Source organism: Mauremys reevesii, linkage group 25 (genome assembly GCF_016161935.1).
Source record: "Mauremys reevesii isolate NIE-2019 linkage group 25, ASM1616193v1, whole genome shotgun sequence".
Taxonomy (NCBI): Eukaryota; Metazoa; Chordata; order Testudines; family Geoemydidae; genus Mauremys; species Mauremys reevesii.
In genome coordinates this window covers 1,661,284-1,683,438 of record NC_052647.1, presented here as the reverse complement: position 1 = coordinate 1,683,438, position 22,155 = coordinate 1,661,284, and the positions used below count along the sequence as shown (strand labels likewise).

The 22,155-nt window shown below is 52.2% G+C and overlaps 1 protein-coding gene across 5 annotated transcripts in view; it reads left to right on the top strand.

The window, feature by feature from the left end:
• PDE1B (phosphodiesterase 1B) overlaps positions 1 to 22,155 on the top strand; it is a 138,353-nt gene that overhangs the window by 57,895 nt on the left and 58,303 nt on the right. Inside the window, exon 1 of one of the 5 annotated variants that reach the window (XM_039514659.1) lies at positions 21,361 to 22,094. The exons of the other annotated variants lie outside the window; for them this stretch is intronic. Within the exon in view, the coding sequence (XP_039370593.1) occupies positions 22,042 to 22,094 (53 nt within the window). The 5' untranslated portion in view covers positions 21,361 to 22,041. Of the gene's footprint in view, positions 1 to 21,360; positions 22,095 to 22,155 lie in introns of those variants that run through there. 5 annotated transcript variants of the gene reach the window in all.

Below are 22,155 nucleotides of genomic sequence, written 5' to 3'. Positions count from 1 at the left end.
GGTTACGGTGGACGAAAAGCTGAACATGAGTCAACAGTGTGCCCTTGTTTCCAAGAAGGCTAATGGCATTTTGGGTTGTATAAGTAGGGGCATTGCCAGCAGATCGAGGGATGTGATCATTCCCCTCTATTCAGCACTGGTGAGGCCTCATCTGGAGTACTGTGTCCAGTTTTGGGCCCCACACTACAAGAAGGATGTGGATAAATTGGAGAGAGTCCAGCGGAGGGCAACAAAAATGATTAGGGGGCTGGAGCACATGACTTATGAGGAGAGGCTGAGGGAAGTGGGATTGTTTAGCCTGCAGAAGAGAAGAATGAGGGGGGATTTGATAGCTGCTTTCAACTACCTGAAAGGGGGTTCCAAAGAGGATGGATCTAGACTGTTCTCAGTGGTAGAAGATGACAGAACAAGGAGTAATGGTCTCAAGTTGCAGAGGGGGAGGTTTAGGTTGGACATTAGGAAAAACTTTTTCACTAGTAGGGTGGTGAAGCACTGGAATGGGTTACCTAGGGAGGTGGTGGAATCTCCTTCCTTAGAGGTTTTTAAGGTCAGGCTTGACAAAGCCCTGGCTGGGATGATTTAGTTGGGGTTGGTCCTGCTTTGAGCAGGGGGTTGGACTAGATGACCTCCTGAGGTCCCTTCCAACCCTGAGATTCTATGATTCTATGATTCTATGCTATGCTAGAAGCTTTTGCCAGCATGCTCTTGTCAGTGGGGGGTGATTTTTTCATGGCATTTTTATGCCATGTAGATGCCGTGATATTGACAAAAGCTCCTTCCGGCTGGTGTAAGCTGGCTCTCCCCCAGAAGGAGGGTTTGCCCATATCCCTGAATCAGGGAAGCCAGCCTGACAACCCCCTTTGACTATAGCCTCAGCCCACCTGGGCCAGGGTTGTGGTGGTATGGAAGGAGCTGTTGGCTGCTCTACAGGATTCGCTCCTCTGCTGCTGTCGTTCACTTCCCAGACCTGGTTCCCGGTTGCGTTGCTAGCGGCAGTGTTGACAAACTCCAACCTGTTCTCTGCTGGAGCCCCTGGGAGACATGCTATGCAAATAATTCAGTCAGTAGGAGTTTTGTCTTCTACACACACTCACACTCACTGTCCCCCATATGTGTATTCCACTCCCTCCCGCCCCACATGCTGTGTTTATTACGTGTATAGCAGTAGCTCCCAGGAGCCCCAGTCACGGCCCAGGACCCCACTGTGCCAGGCGCTGCACAAACCCAGAACAGGGAGCTGACAAGCTAAGCATAAGACAAGAGACAGCCCTGGACACAGACAGATGGAGAGGACAAGGAAACAATGCAAGCACCTTGTCTAATTGACAAGCAGACACAGGGTGGGGGAAGGGGTAGAACTCACCAGCAGAGTGATGGGTGATGGCAGCAAACAGCATGTTCACGCCTCGGTTTATTTTTTGGGTGGGTTCAGTTAGGAGGGGATCAACTTACTGGACAAAAAAGGGAAGGGAAGAGGGAGAGAGGGAGGGAGCTAAGAGGGGCAGGTGTGGAAGGAAGCTCCGGTGAAGAGACTGAGGAGGGGGAGACTTGGAGCAGGGCAGAGCAAGCCAGAGCATGGGCTGCCGTTTTGACTGAACGTCCCGAGGCCCCAGCTTTGTTCTACCAACTGGAGTGTCTGGCTGGCTGCTCTGCAGTTCTCCCCCAGAATCACATGGTGCAGAGGTCAGGGAGGCACCACCAGTGTCATCCAGCCCCTGGGAGGGGATGGACTCCCCAGCACGTTTCAGGGTCCAGGGGTCTGCTGGAGGCCCCAATCCCTCCCACCCTCCATGCAGCAGTCCCTGCTTTGCCTGCTTCTGCTCCTGCCCTATGGCGTCTCTGTTGCTGAGAATGACGACTCTGGGTCCGTCTGTAGTGGAGCTGGAGGGGTAACGCCCAGCTCGGGTGGACATACATGTGCTAGCTCTGGGCAAGCCAATGTACTCATAATCACAGTGTAGCTGCGGCAGCATGGGCAGCGGGATGGGCTAGCTGCCTAAGTATGGACTGGCAGGAGCGGCCTGAGCTGTTTTGCTGGGCAGGAGGAAACATTTTTAGTGCCCCCACTTCCCAGCCTGAGCGGCAGATAGAAAAAAAACCCGCTGACCAGTCAGCACAGCAAAACGGGACAGCCAATCACAGCAACGCAGCACCCTCTGGAAGCTGTCGCCCAGAACGAATGCCCAGCTCGCCCACTCTTGAACTAGCCCTGAGTCCCAAGTGGGATCGCACTCGGGTTGGCGACCCCTCCTGTGTCCCATGGACCACAGCCAGGGCCAGCTCCAGACCCCAGCGCGCCAAGCGTGCGCTTGGGACGGCGTGCCGCGGGAGGGCGGCAGGCGGCTCCGGTGGACCTCCTGCAGACATGCCTGTGGACGGTCCGCTGGTCCCGCGGCTCCGGTGGAGCATCCGCAGGCGTGCCTGCGGGCGGCCCACCGGAGCCGCGGCACCAGCGGACCCTCCGCAGGCACATCTGCAGGAGGGCCACCGGAGCTGCGGGACCGGCGACCGCCAGAGCACCCCCCGCGGCGTGCTGCCCTGCTTGGGGCGGCGCAATTCCTAGAGCTGCCCCTGACCACAGCACCCATCCAGCAACCCCTCCTACGTTCCACGGGTCATGGCACCCACCCAGCGGCCCCTCCTGAGTCCCACGGGCCACGGCACCCACCCAGTGACCCCTCCTGCATCCCACGGGCCACCGCACCCACCCAGCAACCCCTCCTGCGTCCCATTGGTCATGGCACCCACCCATTGACCCCTTTTGCCTTGAGTCCACAACAGGTTGAATTTGAAAGTGATGCCCTCCCCGGGGTGGGGGAGGGGGAGAGACATCTTTCATTCCCTTTTGTTACTTCCAGCCATTCCTAGACTCGCCTCCCCGTCCTGGATTTCTTGGTTCATGGTGTATTACTGCCATAGGGCAGGATGAGGCAGCCCAGTTCAGTCTCCACTGGAGCAAAACAATAGTTGTGTCAATGGAGGAGAAAGGTCTGTCATAACAAGCTTGAGCCCCCCTTCCTGCCCCCCATCCTCTACACGAGCACGGGGAAAGCAACCACCCTCCCATCTGTCCTGGAATGCAAAGAGCAGTGTCCCTTGTTCTGTACAGAGCGTCTACTACCATAAAATCCATTCCAATTACGCAGCGCTGGAAGCTATTGATGGGCCAGCAGGGTGATATCGACGAGGCAGTGGGAATCCAGAATCAGCTCTTTGTCAAGGTTGCCTTTTGTTTTGCAATGCACAGGCTTTTCTGTAATCAAACCCAGGAGCTGTAGCCACCATTGCGCACACAGGGACCCCACAGGGCCAGACCCAGAGGACTCTGCCCCCCCCCCCCCTGCACTGACAGTCACTTCTCCCAGCTGAGCTGATCCTCTCTGGGCCCAGGGACTAGGGGCTAGACCCACAAACAGACTGAGATGTTGCAGTGCCTACATCTGCTGCTCTGCTGCCGAGTGGAATCCTGAACCTGAGTGAGGCCCCCGGCCCCCATGTACCATGCACCCGAGTGAGGCCCCAGGCCCCCCTGTACCATGCACCCGAGTGAGGCCCCAGGCCCCCCTGTACCATGCACCCGAGTGAGGCCCCCGGCCCCCATGTACCATGCACCCGAGTGAGGCCCCAGGCCCCCCTGTACCATGCACCCGAGTGAGGCCCCAGGCCTCCCATACCATGCACCCAAGTGAGGCCCTAGGCCCCATGTACCATGCACCCGAGTGAGGCCCCAGGCCCCCCATACCATGCACCCGAGTGAGGCCCCCGGCCCCCATGTACCATGCACCCGAGTGAGGCCCCAGGCCCCCCTGTACCATGCACCTGAATGAGGCCCCAGGCCCCCCTGTACCATGCACCCAGTGAGGCCCCAGGCCCCCTGTACCATGCACCTGAGTGAGGCCCCAGGCCCCTGTACCATGCACCCAAGTGAGGCCCTAGGCCCCCCTGTACCATGCATCCGAGTGAGGTCCCAGGCCCCCCTGTACCATGCACCCAAGTGAGGCCCCAGGCCCCCCTGTACCATGCACCCGAGTGAGGCCCCAGGCCCCTGTACCATGCACCCAGTGAGGCCCCAGGCCCCTGTACCACACACCCGAGTGAGGCCCCAGCCCCCTGTACCATGCACCCGAGTGAGGCCCCCGGCCCCCCTGTACCATGCACCTGAATGAGGCCCCAGGCCCCCCGTACCATGCACCCGAGTGAGGCCCCAGGCCCCCCTGTACCATGCACCCGAGTGAGGCCCCAGGCCCCCCTGTACCATGCACCCGAGTGAGGCCCCAGGCCCCCCATACCATGCACCCGAGTGAGGCCCTAGGCCCCCCTGTACCATGCATCCGAGTGAGGTCCCAGGCCCCCCTGTACCATGCACCCAAGTGAGGCCCCAGGCCCCCATGTACCATGCACCCGAGTGAGGCCCCAGGCCCCCCTGTACCATGCACCCAAGTGAGGCCCCAGGCCCCCATGTACCATGCACCCGAGTGAGGCCCCAGGCCCCCCGTACCACACACCCGAGTGAGGCCCCAGCCCCCCTGTACCATGCACAGACAGTTAGGGATGTCCACAATGCACAACCATCACCGCTGTAGCAGAGAGGCTCAGAACTCAGGTCAGCTGACTCAGGCCTGTGCTGTGGGGCTACAAATAGCAGTGTCAATGTTCCCACTTGGGCTGAAGCCCGTGGTCTGAGACCTACCCCTTCGGCAGGTTTCCTAGGCCTGTAGCATGAGCCTGGGCTCTGAGACTCACCACAGTGGGGTTTGTTTTGTAGGCACCTAAGAAGGGGCTTCACAGAAGCCAGCACGCTGTGGGGGGTGAGGCCTAAGGAGAGAGGTCCCCCACCCACCAAAGGGGTTTAGTGCCTAGCTCTGCTCTGCTCAGGATTCAAAGCCATGGACCTTTGCCTGGAGCTGGGTGCTTAGGCCAGTGTAGGGCAAGGACATCCCCCACTGTAGCTGACAGCCCAGTGGTTCGGGCACTCTCCTGGGGGGTGGGAGAGCTGTGTTCAAATTCCTGCTCTGCCTCCTTTGGAGTAGGGACTTGGATCTCCCAGCTGAGTGCCTCAGCCCCCAGGCCAGCGGCTGTTGGGGCACTCACCAGCTCTCCTGAAGCTGTTCCCCTTTGTATGAAAAATGTAATAGTCACTGGAGCAGGGGCTTGAAAGGGGTCTCCTACATCCCAAGGGCCTGCCCTAACCACCAGCTCTGCTGTTCAACTTCTAGGGCACACCCTTGCCTTGAAAAATTCCTGATCTGGTCACCTCTGGCTGTCTCTTGTGCAGGTTAGGTGTGCTCAGAGCATGTACCAGACCAGGCCCTGCAGGAGAGACCAGCAGGGGAACAGGTGGCAGCCAGGGCTCCAGGCAGCTTGGCAGTGCCAGGACTTAGGCAGTTTTGCTTATGCCCACCCATGGAAACTCAGGCGCTGGGGGAGTTGCGGTGCCTCCAGGATTAGGAGATAGGCAAGCAGGGGCTTTGAGGATCTTAGTGTGCCTAAATTTTGGATGTAGGCACCTAAGTCCCTTTGTGGATCTCACCCTAGGCGCCAACATGAGTGAAAGCAAGTGGTCACCAAAGGGCATTGCAATGACTGCCAGCTTCTTAGATTCTGGTGGCAGAAGGGATCCCTGTGATCACCTAGTCTGACCTCCGATATAGCACAAGCTCTGGGACTTTGCTGAATTAATTCCTGTTTGAACCCGAGCAGACCTTTTAGAAAAGCATCCAGTCTCCTTTAAAAACTCCCAGCATGGAGAGTCTGTCATTGCCCTCAGTAAATTATTCCAGTGGTTAATTATTCTCACAATTAATGTGGTCCTGAGTGGGACTGAACCAGGAACCTGTGGAGCAAAAGCCAGAAGGTGCTACTGGCTTGAGCTAAAGGTGCAAGTCTTGTGTTTTGCGGCCACGCCAGACTCCTGTGTTCTGGAGCAGGCTCCAAACAGGCCATGTGACATGCATGGATCAGTGTGTCATGTAATGACATTGGGTTGAGCCCTGAGCACTCAGAGCAAAGGGATGGGAGGCATCTCTGCTTCCAGTTGGCAGGGGAGTCCTCTCTTGCCAGAGGCTTTGGTGCTGCGGTGTGGTTTTGCTGAGTGATGCTATTAGCCGCCAGTCGGGTTTGAACTGCAGTTAACTAAATAGCATTGCAAGTTTATTGTGCTCATCTGACAATTCTTATTAGTGCTAATGAGGTGGAGCGGTGCCAGGGAGCACCAGACCGGAGGAGCCAGCAGGAAACTGGTTCTCAAAAACTCTGTCTTTATTTTTTAATAATCTCTTCATTAGGTTTTAAATATCCCCCCAAAGCAGAGCACGTTTGCTGCTTTACCCAGGACTTCAATAAGAAAGGAACCTCCTCTTTTGCCTATGATACACCTGGTACCTCAGGAGCCCAGGAAAAGTCTATCACATCAGCTCTATTTTACAATAGGGAAACTGAGGCACAGAGAGGGGAAGCAACTCGCCCAGCAGGTGCATAGCAGTGCCAGGACTAGGATCCACGTCTTCTGAGCTCCACGTCAATGTGCTCACCACTACCACCCATAACAAGTTGTGAGTCATTCAGTAGAACCCCTCTCTGCATATGGCACCATCTGCCTGGCCCCAGACGTAGTCCTTGGGTAGCATTGTCAAAAGTGATTTACAGGCTGGTGTTCCGCTGATTTTCAGTTACATGTAGGCTCTTAAGTGCCTAGAAGTTGTCTACACACAAGTTGTAGGGCTTTAACTATCCTGGTATAATTAAAATGGCACAACACCCAGCCCTCTCTCCCCGGTGTAGACACAGTTATATCCTGTATAAAGGGGCATCATATTGGTCCAGCTATTCCTGTTAGCCTGGGGTTGTACCAGTATAACACGGTAAAATAATCCCTCCCCATCCACCAGAGTTAGACCAGTAAAGTGCTGAGCAGGCCTAAGTCCCATTCTCAAAAGGGACTCGGGCACTTCAAACCTGAAGGCTCATTGAAAGTCACTGGGACTTAGGCCTGGTCCCCACTTTAAAGCTTTGCCAGTAGCTCTGTGAGTTACAACCATGAGAAATCCTCCTCGACATAGCTGTGCCCGCGAAAGCCCCAACACAGCCACACTGATACCAGTCCCCCCCCCCCAATCCTTGTTGAGTGTTGTGGGGAGGCCTCAGCTGGAGTACTGACCAGTTTTGAGCACCAGACTTTAAGAAAGGTGTGGACAAATAGTAGCGAGTCCAGAGAAGAGCAACACAAATGATCAGCGGTTTAGAAAACCTGACCTCTGAGGAGGGATTGAAAGAATCGGGCACATTGAGTCTAGAGAAGAGAAGGCCAAGGTGGGACATTGTAGCAGTCTTCAGCTATGATAAGGGCTGTTATAAAGAAGATGGTGATTAATTGTTCTCCGTGTCCATTGAGGATAGGGCAAGAAAGACTCAGCTTGGTTTTCAGCAAGGGAGATTTAGGTTCGATATTAGAAAACCCTTTCTAACCAAAAGGATAGTCAAGTTCTGGGATGGGCTTCCAAGGGAGGTTGTAAAATTCCTGTCATTGGAGGGTTAGACAACCCCCTGTTTGGTACACTTGGTCCTGCCTCGGTATGAGGGGTTGGACAAGATGCCCTCTTGAGGTCTCTTCCAACCCTACATTTCTATAATATTATGTTCCCCTTGGGGTGTTTGGCCAGGGTCCCTCAAGGCCCCTGGATGCAAAGGCTGTGCTTTTTAAACCATGCCAGCTAACACACTTTCAGTATTTTCAAACCCCATTTTGCACTAGTCTGGACTAGGTTTAACACCTAAAAAGGTTTAGTAGTGAGTCTTCTGGTCTTGGTTAACCCTATGCTTCCTGCTGGGGTCTCCCTAACTAGCTGGCACATTTGCAAGCTGTTAAACCCAGTCTACATTAGTTCTGCTCCCACGTTTTTAAGCATGAACTTTTCTCCCAGTCCAGGCTGTGCTGTGGGAAGAGGGATGGTTGAAAATGTGTTAACTTGCATAATTTAAATAAGATGCCCTTAAACAACAACAAATTCATTGTATTGGTCTTCGCTGCATAGGACGAGAGGGAAATTCCCACACCTGAGCTGTTCTTTTTAGGTGACAAATCTGAGGCGCTGTCCCAGACTGAGGTGTCAATAGAGGAGGTTTTGAAACAAATTGATAAATTAAACAGTGATATGGTACCAGGACCAGCTGGTATTCACCCAAGAGTTCTCAAGGAACTCAAATATGAAATTGCAGAACCACTAACTGTGGTATGTAATCTATTGCTTAAATCAGCCTCTGTAGCATATGACTGGATGGTAGGTAATGTAATGCTAATTAAAAAAAAAGACTCCAGAGGTGATCCTGGCAATTACAGACCAGCAGGGCCACCCAGAGGATTCAGGGGGCTTTGGGCAAAGCAATTTCGGGGGCCCCTTCCATAAGAAAAAGTTGCAATACTATAGAATACTATATTCTCGTGGGGGCCCATGCAGGGCCCAGGGCCTAAGGCAAATTGCCCCACTTCCCTCCCCCCTCTTCTTTGGGCGGCCCTGCAAACCAGTAAATCTAACTTCAGTACCAGGCAAATTGGTTGAGATTATAGTAAAGAACAGAATTATCAGACACATAAAGGAACACTATATATTGGGGTCAAGTATCAGAGGGGTAGCCGTGTTAGTCTGGATCTGTAAAAGCAGCAAAGAGTCTTGTGGCACCTTATAGACTAACAGACGTTTTGGAGCATGAGCTTTCGTGGGTGAATGCCCACTTCGTCAGATGCAAGCTGGGGAAGAGTCAACACAGCTTTTGTAAAGGGAAATCATGCCTAAAATTCTTTGAGGGGGTCTCCAAACAAGGGTGATCCAGCGGATGAAGTGAACTTAGACTTTCAGAAAGCCTTTCACAAGGTCCCAAGGTCACCAAAGGCTCTTAAGCAAAGAAAACTGTCATGGGATACGAGGGAAGGTCCTCTCATGGATCAGTTACTGGTTGAAAGATAGGAAACAAAGAGTAGGAATAAATGGTCAGTTTTCACCGTGGAGAGAGATAAATAGCGAGGTCCCCTAAGGATCTGTTCAACATATTCATGAATGACCTGGAAAAAGGGGTAAACAGTGAGGTGGCAAAGTTTGCAGATGATTACCAAATTACTCATTTGGATAGTTGAGTCCAAAGCAGACTGAGGATTTACAAAGGGATCTCACAGAACTGAGTGACTGGGCAACAAAATGGCAGATGAAATTCAGTGCTGAATGCAGAGTTATGCACATTGGAAAACATAATCCCAACTATACATAAAAATGATGGGGTCTAAATTAGCTGTTACCACTCAAGAACATCATGGATAGTTGCCTGCAAACATCTGCTCAATGTGCAGTGGCAGTCAAAAAAGCGAACAGAATGTTAGGAACCATTAAAAAAGGGGGAGATAATAGAAGAGAAAATATCATATTGTCACTATATAAATGCAGTTCTGGTCATCCCATCTCGAAAAAATATATCAGAAGTGGAAAAAGTTCAGAGAAGGGCAACAAAAATGATTAAGAGGATGGAACAGCTTCCATATGAGGAGAAATAAAAAGGCTGGGACTATTCAGCTTGGAAAAGAGACAACTGAGGGGGGATATGATAGAGGTCTATAAAATCATAACTGGTGTGGAGAAAGCAAATACGAAAGTGTTATTTACCCCTTCACATACCACACGAATCAGAGGTCAGCCAATGAAATTAACAGGCAGCAGGTTTAAACCTAACATAAGGAAGTCCTTCACACTATGCACAGTCAACCTGTGGAACTCATTGCCAGGGGATGCTGTGAAGGCCAAAAATATAACTAGGTTCAAAAAAGAATGTGATAAGTTCATGGAGGACAGGTCCATCAATGACTACTAGCCAAGATGGTCAGGGACGCAGCCCCATGCTCCGGGTGTCCCTAAACTTCTGACTTCTAGAAGCTGGGATTGGACAACATGGGATGGATCACTCGATAATTGCCCTGTCCTGTTCGTTCCCTCTGAAGCATCTGGCATTGGCCACTGTCGGAAGGCAGGAAGGCTATTGGTCTGAGCCAGTGCAGCCATTCTTATGTTCTTAACCTATGAGTTGGCAGAGATAGCATTAAATACATGTTCACTGGACTTAAAATGTATTAACCACATGTAGCCAGTTGTATTGAGGTTAACCACAGTCAGCTAACATGTCTTCAAATGTAGCTTGTTACTCAGTCTAGACAGTGTTGCTCAGTGAGGTTCTGGCTATCCCCCAATCTGTCCCTACCCCTGCCCGTGCTAGCAGCAGATGGACCCTGAGCTCTCTGCTCTGAGGTCAGCTCCCTCCATGAGAAAACTCTGAAAACCGCTGCCACAGGAAGTGGCCACTGCAAACCTCTCAGCACAGCTGTTCTAAGCAAGCAGCAACTGCAGACCAGTTCCCAGGAGTGTCCTTAAGCTGATTCCAGCACCCCATACTGTCTCAGAGGGAGCAAGCCCAGCAGGGTCATTCCATAGATGTCTGGGCAGGGAGGAATGAGAGGAATTTCCTGCAACCTCTCCTTCTCCAGGAATGTCCCATGTGGTGGGTGCTTCCCCACCCCCTTCTCCCTGACTCAGGCTTTCCTTCCCAGAGGAAGCTGAATCAGAGGGTCTGACTGAGGCTGACACAGGCTGGGAAAAGTCATTAGCACCCTTCTGACTTGGGCAACATTCAGGGCATGGGTCATCACTGCGGTCCTGTTCCATATTGGTTAACAAACCAAACTGGTTTAGTGGAGAAGTTGTTGGTTTAGATAGCTGTAAAAAGTAATTTGTTCCATATGTAACAAATGGAAGAAAGGGGATAGTTGATAGTAATGAATAGAAATCAGAAGCTAGGAACTGTAGAAAATTGATAAGGGAATCAAAGGGACACAAGGAGAACTCTATGGCCAGCAGAGTTAAGGACAATAAAAAGGAGGTGTTTTTTCTTTTACATGTATTAGGAACAACAAGAATCCTGACAATTGTATTGGTCCATTATTAGATGGAAATGATAAAATTATCAATAATAAAGCAGAAGTGTTCAATACATATTTTGGTGGTGTATTTGGGGGGGGGCGGGGAATGATGTAGTCATATCATATGACACCACTCTTTCCATTGCACTAGTATTTCAGGAGGATGTTAAACAGCAACTACTAAAGTTAGACATTTTAAAATCAGTAGGTCCTGGTAACTTGCATCCATTAGTTTTAAAAGAGGTGGATGAGAAGGTCTTTCGACCATTAATGTTTATTTTCAATAGGTCTTGAACCACTAGGGAATTTCCAGGAGACTGGAAGAAAGCTAATGTTGTGCCAGTATTGTAAAAGCGTAAATGTGATGACCTGGGTAATTATAGGCCTGTCTGTCTGGCATCAATCCTAAGCAAAATAATGGAGCAGTTGATATGGGACCTGATTTATAAGGAATTAAAGGTGAGTAATATAATTAATGCCAGTCAACATGGGTTTATGGAAAACAGATCCTGGCAAACTAAATTGATGTTGTTTTTTTTAATGAGATTACAAGTTTGGTTGATAAATTTAACAGTGTTGATGTAATGCATTTGACTTGGTACCACATGACGGTTTTGATCAAAAAACTAGAACTATATAAAATTAACTTGGCACACATTAAAAACTGGCTAACTGATAGGTCTCAAAATGTAGTTGCAAAGAGGGAATTAGATCTTTGCCATACACTATTTAATATTTTTAAATGACATTATGATCATCACTGATAAAGTTTGCAGATGATACAAAAATTGGGGAATGGTAAATAATGAAGAGGATACAGAGTGATCTGGATCTCTGCATAAGCTGGGTGCAAGCAAACAGTATGTGATTTAATATGGGTAAATGTATATTGTGATAGACCCAGGCCAGTTGGGTACAGCGGACTAGCAGAAGGCAGATATACTGGCCACTGGATTAACAGTTTTCTGTTCCCTGACTGACCAGAGCAGGGGCTGCTCCAGGCTAATGAGAACACCTGACTCTAATTAACCTGCAAAGAGTCAGGTGAGGCCATTAAGTGAATGTGACCACTGACTCTAATTAAGGCCCTGGTGATACTAGAAAAAGGGCTCACTCCAGTCAGGCAGGGGAGAGCCAGGGAGCCAGAGGAGAGGAAGTGCGGCTGAAGGGCTGGTTAATGAAGACACCCTCAAACCATCGTTAAGGGAGCCCTAAGGTAAGGGTGAAGAAGGGAGAAGCAGGAGAGCTGTGGGGAAGTGGGCCAGGGAAATGTAGCAACTCTGGCAGTGAAAGGTTGGCTGCCAACAGCTGCTACCATTAGGGTCCCTGGGCCGAAACCCGGAGTAGAGGGCGGGCCCGGGTTCCCCCCAACCCACCACTACAGGAACATCTCCTGGGAGGGGAAGTCAGGCCCTTGTCAGGACAGGAGCCAAACTGTTCTGAAATAAGCTCCCAAGGACAACAGAGACTGTGGGAGTTCTCTCACCAACCTCCTTGCAGGCCTATGATGAAAAGGGCTCAGTAGACTGTAACCCTGGCCAAAGTGGGCTGCCCCAAGCAGCCAGGGCGCCAGCGCGCCCCCCTCCCCCGTCGCGGCGGTCCCTCCGAGCTCTCGGCTCGGTCCCGGCGGCGGCATGCCGGCGCCGGAGCCCACGGAGGCGGACCTGACGGACCCTGCATGAGCGCGGGAGAGGAGGCGGGCAGGCGGGCCGGCGGACGGGACGCGCGCATGCCTGCGGCTGTCTCCGCTCCGGGGGCCCCGGACCGCCGCCAGGCGCAGGAGCGGAGCTCCACCGAGCCAAATGCAATGCCGCCGGAAGCGGCCGCTAGCCTTGGCGCGGCGCTGGGGGGAGCCGCCCCTGACCCTGGCCCTAGAGAGAGAAGGGCTACGTGGAGGGTCACAGTGAGCCACTGAGGCTAGCATAAACTGCCTAGAAGTGCAGGATCCAATTCCATGGGTGCTCCAGGGCTCAAGCACCCACTATAAAAAATAGGGAGTGCTCAGCACCCACAAGACTGGATTAATCTTTTGTGGGCCCTGGCTCCCGGACTATGTCCCTGCCCCCTGTTCTGCCTGTGCTCCGCTCTGAGGCCCCACCTGCCACTCACATGGTGGGGAGGGGGCAGAGAGGAGCACCCACCGGCAAAAACAAAAGTCAGCACCTGTGATACTTGCACAGTGGTGAGCTCTATCCTGGGAAGCAGTGACTCTAAAAATGAGTTTGGGGGTCATGGTACCTAATCAACAGAAGTTACGCTCCCAGTGCTGTGGACAAGAGCGCTAATGCCATCCTTGCACCTAAGTTACAGTAGGACTTCAGCGTTATGAACACCTTCGGAATGGAAGCTGGTCATAACTCTGAACAGAACATTATGGTTATTTTTTCAAAAGTTTGCAACTGAACATTGACTTACTACAGCTTTGAAACTTTACTATGCTGAAGAAAAATGCTGTTTTCCTTTTTTTTTTAGTAGTTTACATTTAACACTGCACCGTACTGCATTTGCTTTTTTGTTTTTGTCTCTGCTGCTGCCTGATTGTGTACTTCCGGTTCCAAAGGATGCATGTGGTTGACTGGTCAGTTCATAACTCTTGGTGTTTGTAACTCTGAGGTTCTACTGTAGTATTAAGTTTTAGTTCTGTGATCAGTTCCTCTTTATGTGTCAAGATGTCTGTCACTGGGCAGATTGGCTGTCGGCCCAGGTGCAGTTGGGGATCAGATAGCCAAGCTGGCTGCTTTGTAGTTCATCCTGTTTACTAAAGACCCTGTGCAACCTGTTGTGGTTGTGTGGGAGGCATCATAGGCTGGTTTCAATCACTGTAGTGAGCAACTGTGTCTCTGGCTCAATGCAGGTAGCGAGCACAGGAGCTATGCGTCCCCCCCGCCCCCAGTGGGGTGAGGTGGGATCATAGGAGTTGGAGAAGATTCATGTTGACCTCTGCCCACACAAAAGGTGAATGGCATCTGGGGAGCAACTGTGGCCAGTAAGGGGCAGGTTGCTTTCCACACACTCACTGGGCACATGAAGCTTTCTGGCTTTTAACCATCTTTATTTGCAGCTCTCGGAAGAGCTTGGAGTAATGGAATCAGAGTGTGATAAATGTTCCATAGTTACGTTGCCCATCTAACAACCCCCTCTGCTGGGAGATGGGGACTGTATTAGATCTGTTTTCCAGATGGGTAAACTGAGGCACAGAGGGCTTGGACTTAGCCTGTGTCAGCAGAGAGTGGGGAATGGAACCCAGGAGCCTGGCATTCCATAACCTCTGCTGTCTGAGGCAGAACGCAGTGCGTTGGCAATTGAAGGTACTTCAAATTTCAAGACACAAACCTGAAGCCACCAAGAGACCACTCAATCGAAATGTGCCTCAGCTGGGTGCATAACTGCGCAGGGAAGAAATGAAACTAATTAAATAGCTTTGTCACCTAAATGTCCCTGCAGCTGCTGCTGCCTGCAGCTGCAGAATGGCTCCATTACCCTCAATGGTACAAATCCGCTGAGTTCAGCGCCTGGCAGGAGCCAAAGCATTGGGCACCTTGCAGGATCAGACATGAGGCAGATTTCCCCCAAAGGGCTCAGGTCCCACTGAAATGAAGCAGCTGTGTTTTCACTGCTCATCAGCTCCTAGTGTTCCCAATTAGCAGGGAGGAGAATTCTCCCTTTTCAATGGGAGCTGAGTTCCTGGGAAAATCTGGCCCTAAACCTATTTTTTGGAGAGATGCTACTGGGCACCCACCAATGGTGCTGAAGCCACTGGCTATCATGGGTGCCCTCTCCAGCACTCCAAATTACAGCCAGGTTTTCCAGAGAGCCCAGACTCCAGCTTCAAAACAATCGTGTATTACAGCAACAAAGAGTCCTGTGGCACCTTATAGACTAACAGACGTATTGGAGCATGAGCTTTCGTGGGTGAATAACCACTCTGACAGATGCATATGTATTAGTCATGCCTAGGGACCCAGTGGGATCAGGGGGTCCCCATGCCAGGCGCTGCATAGTCAGCCCTTGCCTCAAAGAGGTCATGGTCTAAAAAGTCAGACTGAAGCTGAGTCTTGGGCTGGAGCAAAACTGACTCCCGACACTGCAGGGCCTCCACCCTCCACATGCTGGTTTGGTTAGTTGTGGAAGTCGTATGCTATTATAAACTTGCTTTTCTGTACTTGAAAACTGTGATCATGTCCCCTCGCAGTCTTCTCTTCTCCAGACTAAACAAACCCAACTTTTTCAGTCTTCCCTCATAGGTCGTGTTTTCTAGCCCTTTAATCATTTTTGTTGCTCTTCTCTGGACTTTCTCCGCTGTCCACAGCTTTCCTGAAATCTGGCACCCAGAACAGGATACAATACTCTAGCCGAGGACTAATCAGCACGGAGTAGAGCGGAGGAATTACTTCTCATGTCTTGTTTACAACATTCCTGCTAATACATCCCAGAATGATGTTTACTTTTTTTGCAGCAATGTTACACTGACTCATATTCAGCTTGTCATCCACCATGACCCCCAGATCCCTTTCTGCAGCACTCCTTCCTAGGCAGTCATTTCCCAGTTTGTATGTGTGCAACTGATTGTTCCTTCCTAAGTGGAGCACTTTGCATTTGCCCTTATTGAATTCCATCCTATTTACTTCGGATCATTTCTCCAGTTTGTCCAGATCATTTTGAATTTTAATCCCCGGCACCCAGCTCTGAAGGCAGCGCCATGCCCGTAGCAGCATAGATGGAAGAGTGGCAATTTAAAAAGTGTTATTTGTCAAAGCAGACTTAGTGCCCCCTTGCCACTCTCACTTCTGCTCTGCTGCTGCCATCCCTGGGCTGACAGCTTGAACCTCGCCGCCAGGGGTTGACAGCCTGAGTTGTTAGATCTGCTGCTGCCTCCAGGTGCGGGATTCCGTTGTGGGGGGAAACCCAGGCTGCCTCCTGGTGAGGGATTGAGGATGGGGGCGGGGGGGAGAGAACCCGGGTGGCGGGGCTCCAGCTGTTAGCCCTGGGAGAGGGCGCTCTGGTCAGGGGCGGCTCTAGCCATTTCGCCGCCCCAAGCACGGGGGCACGCCACGGGGGGCGCTCTGCCGGTCGCTGGTCCCGCGGCTCCGGAGGACCTCCCGCAGACGTGCCTGTGGATGCTCCACCGGAGCCGCGGGACCCAGGGGCGGCTCTAGGAATTTGGCCGCCCCAAGCAGTCATGCCTGCGGGAGGTGCACCGGAGCCGCAGGACCAGCGGACCCTCCGCAGGCAAGACTCTGGAGGGTCTGCTGGTCCCACGGCTCCAGTGGACCTCCCGCAGCTGCGGAGGGTTCGCTGGTCCTGCAGCTCTGGTGGAGCATCCGCAGTCATGCCTGCGGGAGGTCCACTGGAGCCGCGGGACCAGCGGACCCTCCGCAGTCATGCCTGCGGGAGGTCCGCCGGACCCACCTGCCGCCCTGCCGGCAAAATGCCGCCCCAAGCGCGCACTTGGTGTGCTGGGGTCTGGAGCCGGCCCTGGCAGGACCAGCGGACCCTCTGCAGGCACGCCTGCAGGAGGTCCACCAGAGCCACCTGCCGCCCTCCCAGCCAGGGGCGGCTCTACCTGTTTGGCCGCCCCAAGCAGTCATGCGCGGGAGGCGCCCCGGAGCCGCGGGAGCAGCGGACCTCCCGCGGGCATGACTGCAGAGGGACCGCCGGTCGCGCGGCTCGTCTGGACCTCCCGCGGCTGCGGAGGGTTCGCGGGTCCGGCGGCTCCGCTTGAGCTGCCGCAGTCATGCCTGCGGGATGTCCAGCCGAGCCGGGGACGAGCGCCCCCTCCGCAGTCATGCCTGCGGCAGGTCTGGTCGTCCCGGAGTTCCGGTGGACCTCCCGCAGGCATGACTGCGGCAGGTCCGCCGATCCAGCCTCCCGCCCCCCCGGCAGGGGGACGCCCCCTAGATTTTGCCGCCCTAGGCACCAGCTTGTTTTGCTGGTGCCTAGAGCCGCCCCTGCTCCCAGCGACTGGCAGAGTGCCCTCTGCGGCATGCCGCCCCAAGCACGCACTTGGCGTGCTGGGGCCTGGAGCCGCCCCTAGCTCTGGTTGTCCCCTTTATTCCCTCCCCCCACCTCCAGGGTGTGCACAGCTCTTCTCCACAAGCCCCAGATGCCCAGGGCTGACAGCTGGAGCTCTTTAAAAAAAAAAATAGCACACAGGTCACACCTCCCTTGGCACAACAAACCCTGCATCTTGGGAGTTAAACTAAGCTTGATAAGTTTATGGAGGGGACGGTATGATGGGATAGCCTAATTTTGGCAATTAATTGATCCTTTGACTATTAGCGGTAAATATGCCCAATGGCCTGTGATGGGATGTTAGATGGGGTGGGATCTGAGTTACTGCAGAGAATTCTTTCCTGGATGCTGGCTGGTGAGTCTTGCCCACATGCTCAGGGTTTAACCGATCACCATATTTGGGGTCGGGAAGGAATTTTCCTCCAGGGCAGATTGGCAGAGGCCCTGGCGGATTTTTGCCTTCCTCTGCAGCATGGGGCACGAGTCACTTGCTGGAGGATTCTCTGCACCTTGAGGTCTTTAAACCACGATTTGAGGACTTCAATAACTCAGCTATAGGTTAGGGGTTTGTTACAGGAGTGGATGGGTGAGATTCTGTGGCCTGTGTTGTGCAGGAGGTCAGACTAGATGATCATAATGGTCCCTTCTGACTTAAAGTCTGAGTCCCTTCTAACCCTGTGGGTCTAGGATATGATTCTAAGCTGCTCCACTCTGGCTAATTAAGCATTGGACCAAGGTCTTGCACTTGGGTCACCTCCAGCTCAGGTGATGGGCCGAACTGGGCCAAAACAGCCCATGTGGGTGATTCAGTCTCTCCTGGTGCAGCTCTTCGACTTTGGATAAACTACTTGACTAGTCATTGGGCCAAAGCGATGGCATGGCTGATGGGCAGGGCGCTCACCAGGAAAGTGCTCATTAGTGAATCGTTTCCTTTGCGATTTTAAAAGGGCCCAGAAATGAGGTGATGCGTTTCGTTCTGGGACGGACTTAATGTTTCTTTTGACACAAAGCACATTTTTTGGTGACTTTTTCGAAATTTTCCATTTCGGTTCAGCCCAAATTGATTTTTTTAAAAAATGTTTTGCAGCGGCTAGTGAACCCAAAGATGAGTTATTGCCCCATTCACACCCATTGGTCACCAGGACCTGCCAATCACAGACTGAAGAACCCAGGCCTGCTTTGGGCAGCCAGGTGGACTTCTGGGGCAATACAGCCCCATGTAGAGGGCAGCAGGAGACCTGGGCAGTGCTCCAGCACTCACAGCTAGACCCCCAGTGTCTGGATCCCACCCCCTAACCACTAGACTCCAGTCAGTTTCACTCCTTGCATCTCCTTCACTGGAACAATGCAGTCATTAACTGGGTTTGTTTTTAACACAAAACCTTTCTTTCACTGAGGCTGGAAAGAATAAAATCACACATTCACTTCTGTGCCTGGTTTGGGTCAAATGTCAAACAGTCTGGATTGGAGGCTGAAGCTGGCAGTGTCACTGAACTGGGAAAACCTCGATGCCTCCCCCCCTTCCCCGAACATGGGGCACTGTTTACATTAGCCGACCTCGCCCTGTTTTACTAACAGGCTCACTGGGACCTCTTTTCCCAGTCTAGACCAGTGTCTCTCAACCTTTCCGGGCTACTGTGCCCCTTTCAGGCGTCTGATTTGTCTTGGGTACCCCCAAGTTTTACGTCACTTAAAAACTTACAAAATCAGATATAAAAATACAAAAGTGTCAGAGCCACACTGTTACTGAAAGCATGCTCACTGTCTCATCTTTACCATATAATTATAAAATAAAAAAACTGGAATATTAATATTGTACTTACATTTCAGTGTACAGTCTATAGAGCAGTATAAACAAATCATTGTATGAAATTTTAGTCTGTACTGACTTTGCTAGTGCTTTTTATGTCACCTGTTGTAAAACTGGACAAATATCTAGATGAGTTGATGTACCCCCTGGAAGACCTCTGTGTACCCCCTGGGGTATGTGTACCCCTGATTGAGAATCACTGATGTAGACAAACCGCACACGCTAAGTGCTGTGTGGAGTGTGAGCAGTATATTGCGTAGAAGTGCTAGATACAAGCACTGTATGGGGTGCAGTATGGGGTATGAGGGCTGTAGGTGGTATGAGACTGTAGGGGGTCCGAGTGCTAGATACACGCACCATATGGCACACAGGTGTTACATGGGGATGAGCATTGTGTTAGGTACGAGGGCTGTGTGGGGTGCGAGGGGTGTAGGTGCTTGGAAGGCTGCAGGGGGTCTGAGTGCCACAGTGTCTATGGGGCTCAATTCACCACTGCCCTGGTGCAGGGACAGGCAGTGTCATTTGTACCAATGACCTGAAAGAAAACATAAAATCAACACAGATGAAGTTTGCAAATGATACAAAATTTGGGGAATCGGTAGATAATGATGAAGAACGTCATGGCTACACAGCGATCTGGCTCACTTGGTAGATGGCACAAGTAAACAATATGCATATGAATATGGCTAAATGTAAATGTATACATCTGGGAGCCCAGAATGTAGGCCACAGTTACAGGATTAGGTACTTTATACGGGGAAGCAGTGACTCTGAAAGATTTGAGGGTCAGGATGAATAATCAGCTGAACATGTGCTCCAAATGCGATCCTGGGATTCATAACCAGGAGAATCTCGAGTAGGAGTAGAGAGGTTATTTTACCTCTGTATTTGGCTCTCATGGGATCCCTGCTGGAATCTTACATCCAAGTCTGGTGTCCACAATTCAAGACGGATGCTGATAAATTGGAGAGGGTTCAGAGAAGAGCCATGAGAACGATTAAAAGATTAGGTGCCTTATAGTGATAGAGTCACGGAGCTCTACTATTTAGCTTAACAAAGAGAAGATTAAGGGGTGACTTGATCACAGACTATAAGCACCTTCACGGGGAACAAATATTTTATAATATATAATTTACAATACTTTTAATCTAGCAGAGAAAAGTCTAACATGATCCCAGGGCCAGCTCCACACCCCAGCGCGCCAAGCGCGCGCTTGGGGGGCATGCCGCGGCTCCAGTGGACCTCCCGCAGACGTGCCTGCGGAGGGTCCGCTGGTCCCGCAGCTCCGGTGGACCTCCTGCAGACGTGCCTGCGGAGGGTCCGCTGGTCCCGGGGCTTCGGTGGAGCATCCGCAGGCATGCCTGCGGGAGGTCCACCGGAGACGCGGGACCAGCGAACCCTCCGCAGGCACGTCTGCAGGAGGTCCACCGGAGCCGCGGGACCGGCGACTGCCAGAGCGCCCCCTCCCCCCCCGGCGGCGTGCAGCCCTGCTTGGGGCGGTGCAATTCCTAGAGCCGCCCCTGCATGATCCAATGGCTGGAAGTTGAAGCTAGACAAATTCAGACTGGAAATCAGGTGTAAGTTATTTAGTGAGAGTAATTAACCATTGGAACAACTTCCCAAGGGTCGTGGTGGATTCTCCATCATCAATAATTTTTAAATCAAGACTGGATGTTTTTCAAATAGATCTGCTCTAGGAATTCTCTTGGGGGACGTTCTGTGGCCTGAGTTACACAGGAGGTCAGACTAGATGATCACAATAGTCCCTGCTGATCTGTGAATCTATGACCTGCGGCCGTCTACTTTAGCCAAGTTTTGGCCCCTTGCAGTGAAGAGGCAGTGCAGAAAGTGGCTGTGCACCACCAACAGCAGAAGCAAATGGTCCGCGGAGTTTCCTTAGAGATCACCAGACTGGCTTGTGGTTTAGATTCCCATCATTCATGTGGCTAAGTCCTAGCCCCTGACACTCAAAGCCTAGAAATTCAGGGAGTAACAGAAGTTTAAATGGCTTCACACCCATATGGCTCCCCTGCAAATGCTGTTGTGAGTGCCAACTGGGCAGACCCATGGCCATCAGTGACTTTGTATAGGGTGGAGGGGCAGAGACTGCTGGAATCTCAGCTTACATTTTCATCTAGGTGATTTAGGAACCTCAGTCCCATTTTCCAAAGTGACTCAGGCACTCTAGGGCCAAAATCACATTGAGAGTCCCTGGAACTCAGGAGCCCAAATGTCCACATCACTTTTGACAATGGACTTTAGGAGCCTACGTCGCTGGGTGTTTTTGAAAATTGTCCTAGTAACCAACTCAAGTGACACACCAGAGGGGCAAGAGCTCAGCTTCCCACCCCCAGTGACTGGGCTGACAACACCCAGCCAACAGGAGCAAAAAGCATCCAATCTATCCCCGGAGCCTTGCTTCTGACCTTAGCCCTGACACTGCTGAGCAAGAGAGAGCTTTGCTTTATTTTGTTTTAAATGCACACACACAACTTGCCTAAAATAGCGAGGCCGCTCCTAGCCCCGCCCCCTGGCAGTACACAGCCTTCCCAAAGGGACAGCAGAGGAGGCAGCCTGCAAACTCAGACTGGAACCGCACTAACTGAGGACTTTGGAGAGAGGCTTCAGCTCCGGGGTGTCTCTTGAGAGCATCGCTGCAGCTCCGTGAGCCGAACCCTGGGGATGTTGGACACTGCACTCCTGGCTGGACACGGCACCCCCTGCTCCTTTCTGGGGTGCATCTATTGCAGGGCCCGTTCCATTGCATGGCAGAGGGCGGTTCTGGATTTCTGGACAGCAACGGGCTGTCCCCCAAGCAGCCTGTGCTGCTGCTCAGTCCCCTTCGCGTGTGAAGATGGGTCCTCCCAAGAATAGCTGGGAAATTGTTCTTTACAAGGCTAGAGCCAAGGGCGGGGATGGAGTAAACTCACACAGGCAGAACTGGGTAGAGGTTACAGGCTGTTTGCTTGTTTTACAGCAAACCTTCCCCCACAGCCGCCTGACAGTTCCTGTGGGGTTATTTTCTTCATCACTCCCCTCTGAGCCCCCACAACCCCCGCCCTCCTGGCCACAACACTCCCACGCCACCGCTGCAGCTGCCAAAGTTAGTTCCTCTGAAGAAAACAGCTTCCCCGCGGCCCCGGCCAGTGGTGAGCGACCTATGGTGCTGAGGTGAGGGGAGCCGGCTTCCCCTGGGATTTACACCATTTGCAAGAGGGAGAACCCCAGCGCTTTGCCCTGGCACTCAACTAGCTGGCACTTGTCCACCATGGCACGGTTCGTGACAGTGCAGAGAGCCCATCTGAAGGGGCCTATCCTAAGGTAAGAAGCCTTTGCCCAGCTTAGCTGTGGTCTGCCAGTAACACAAGCGCTGTGTTTCTGG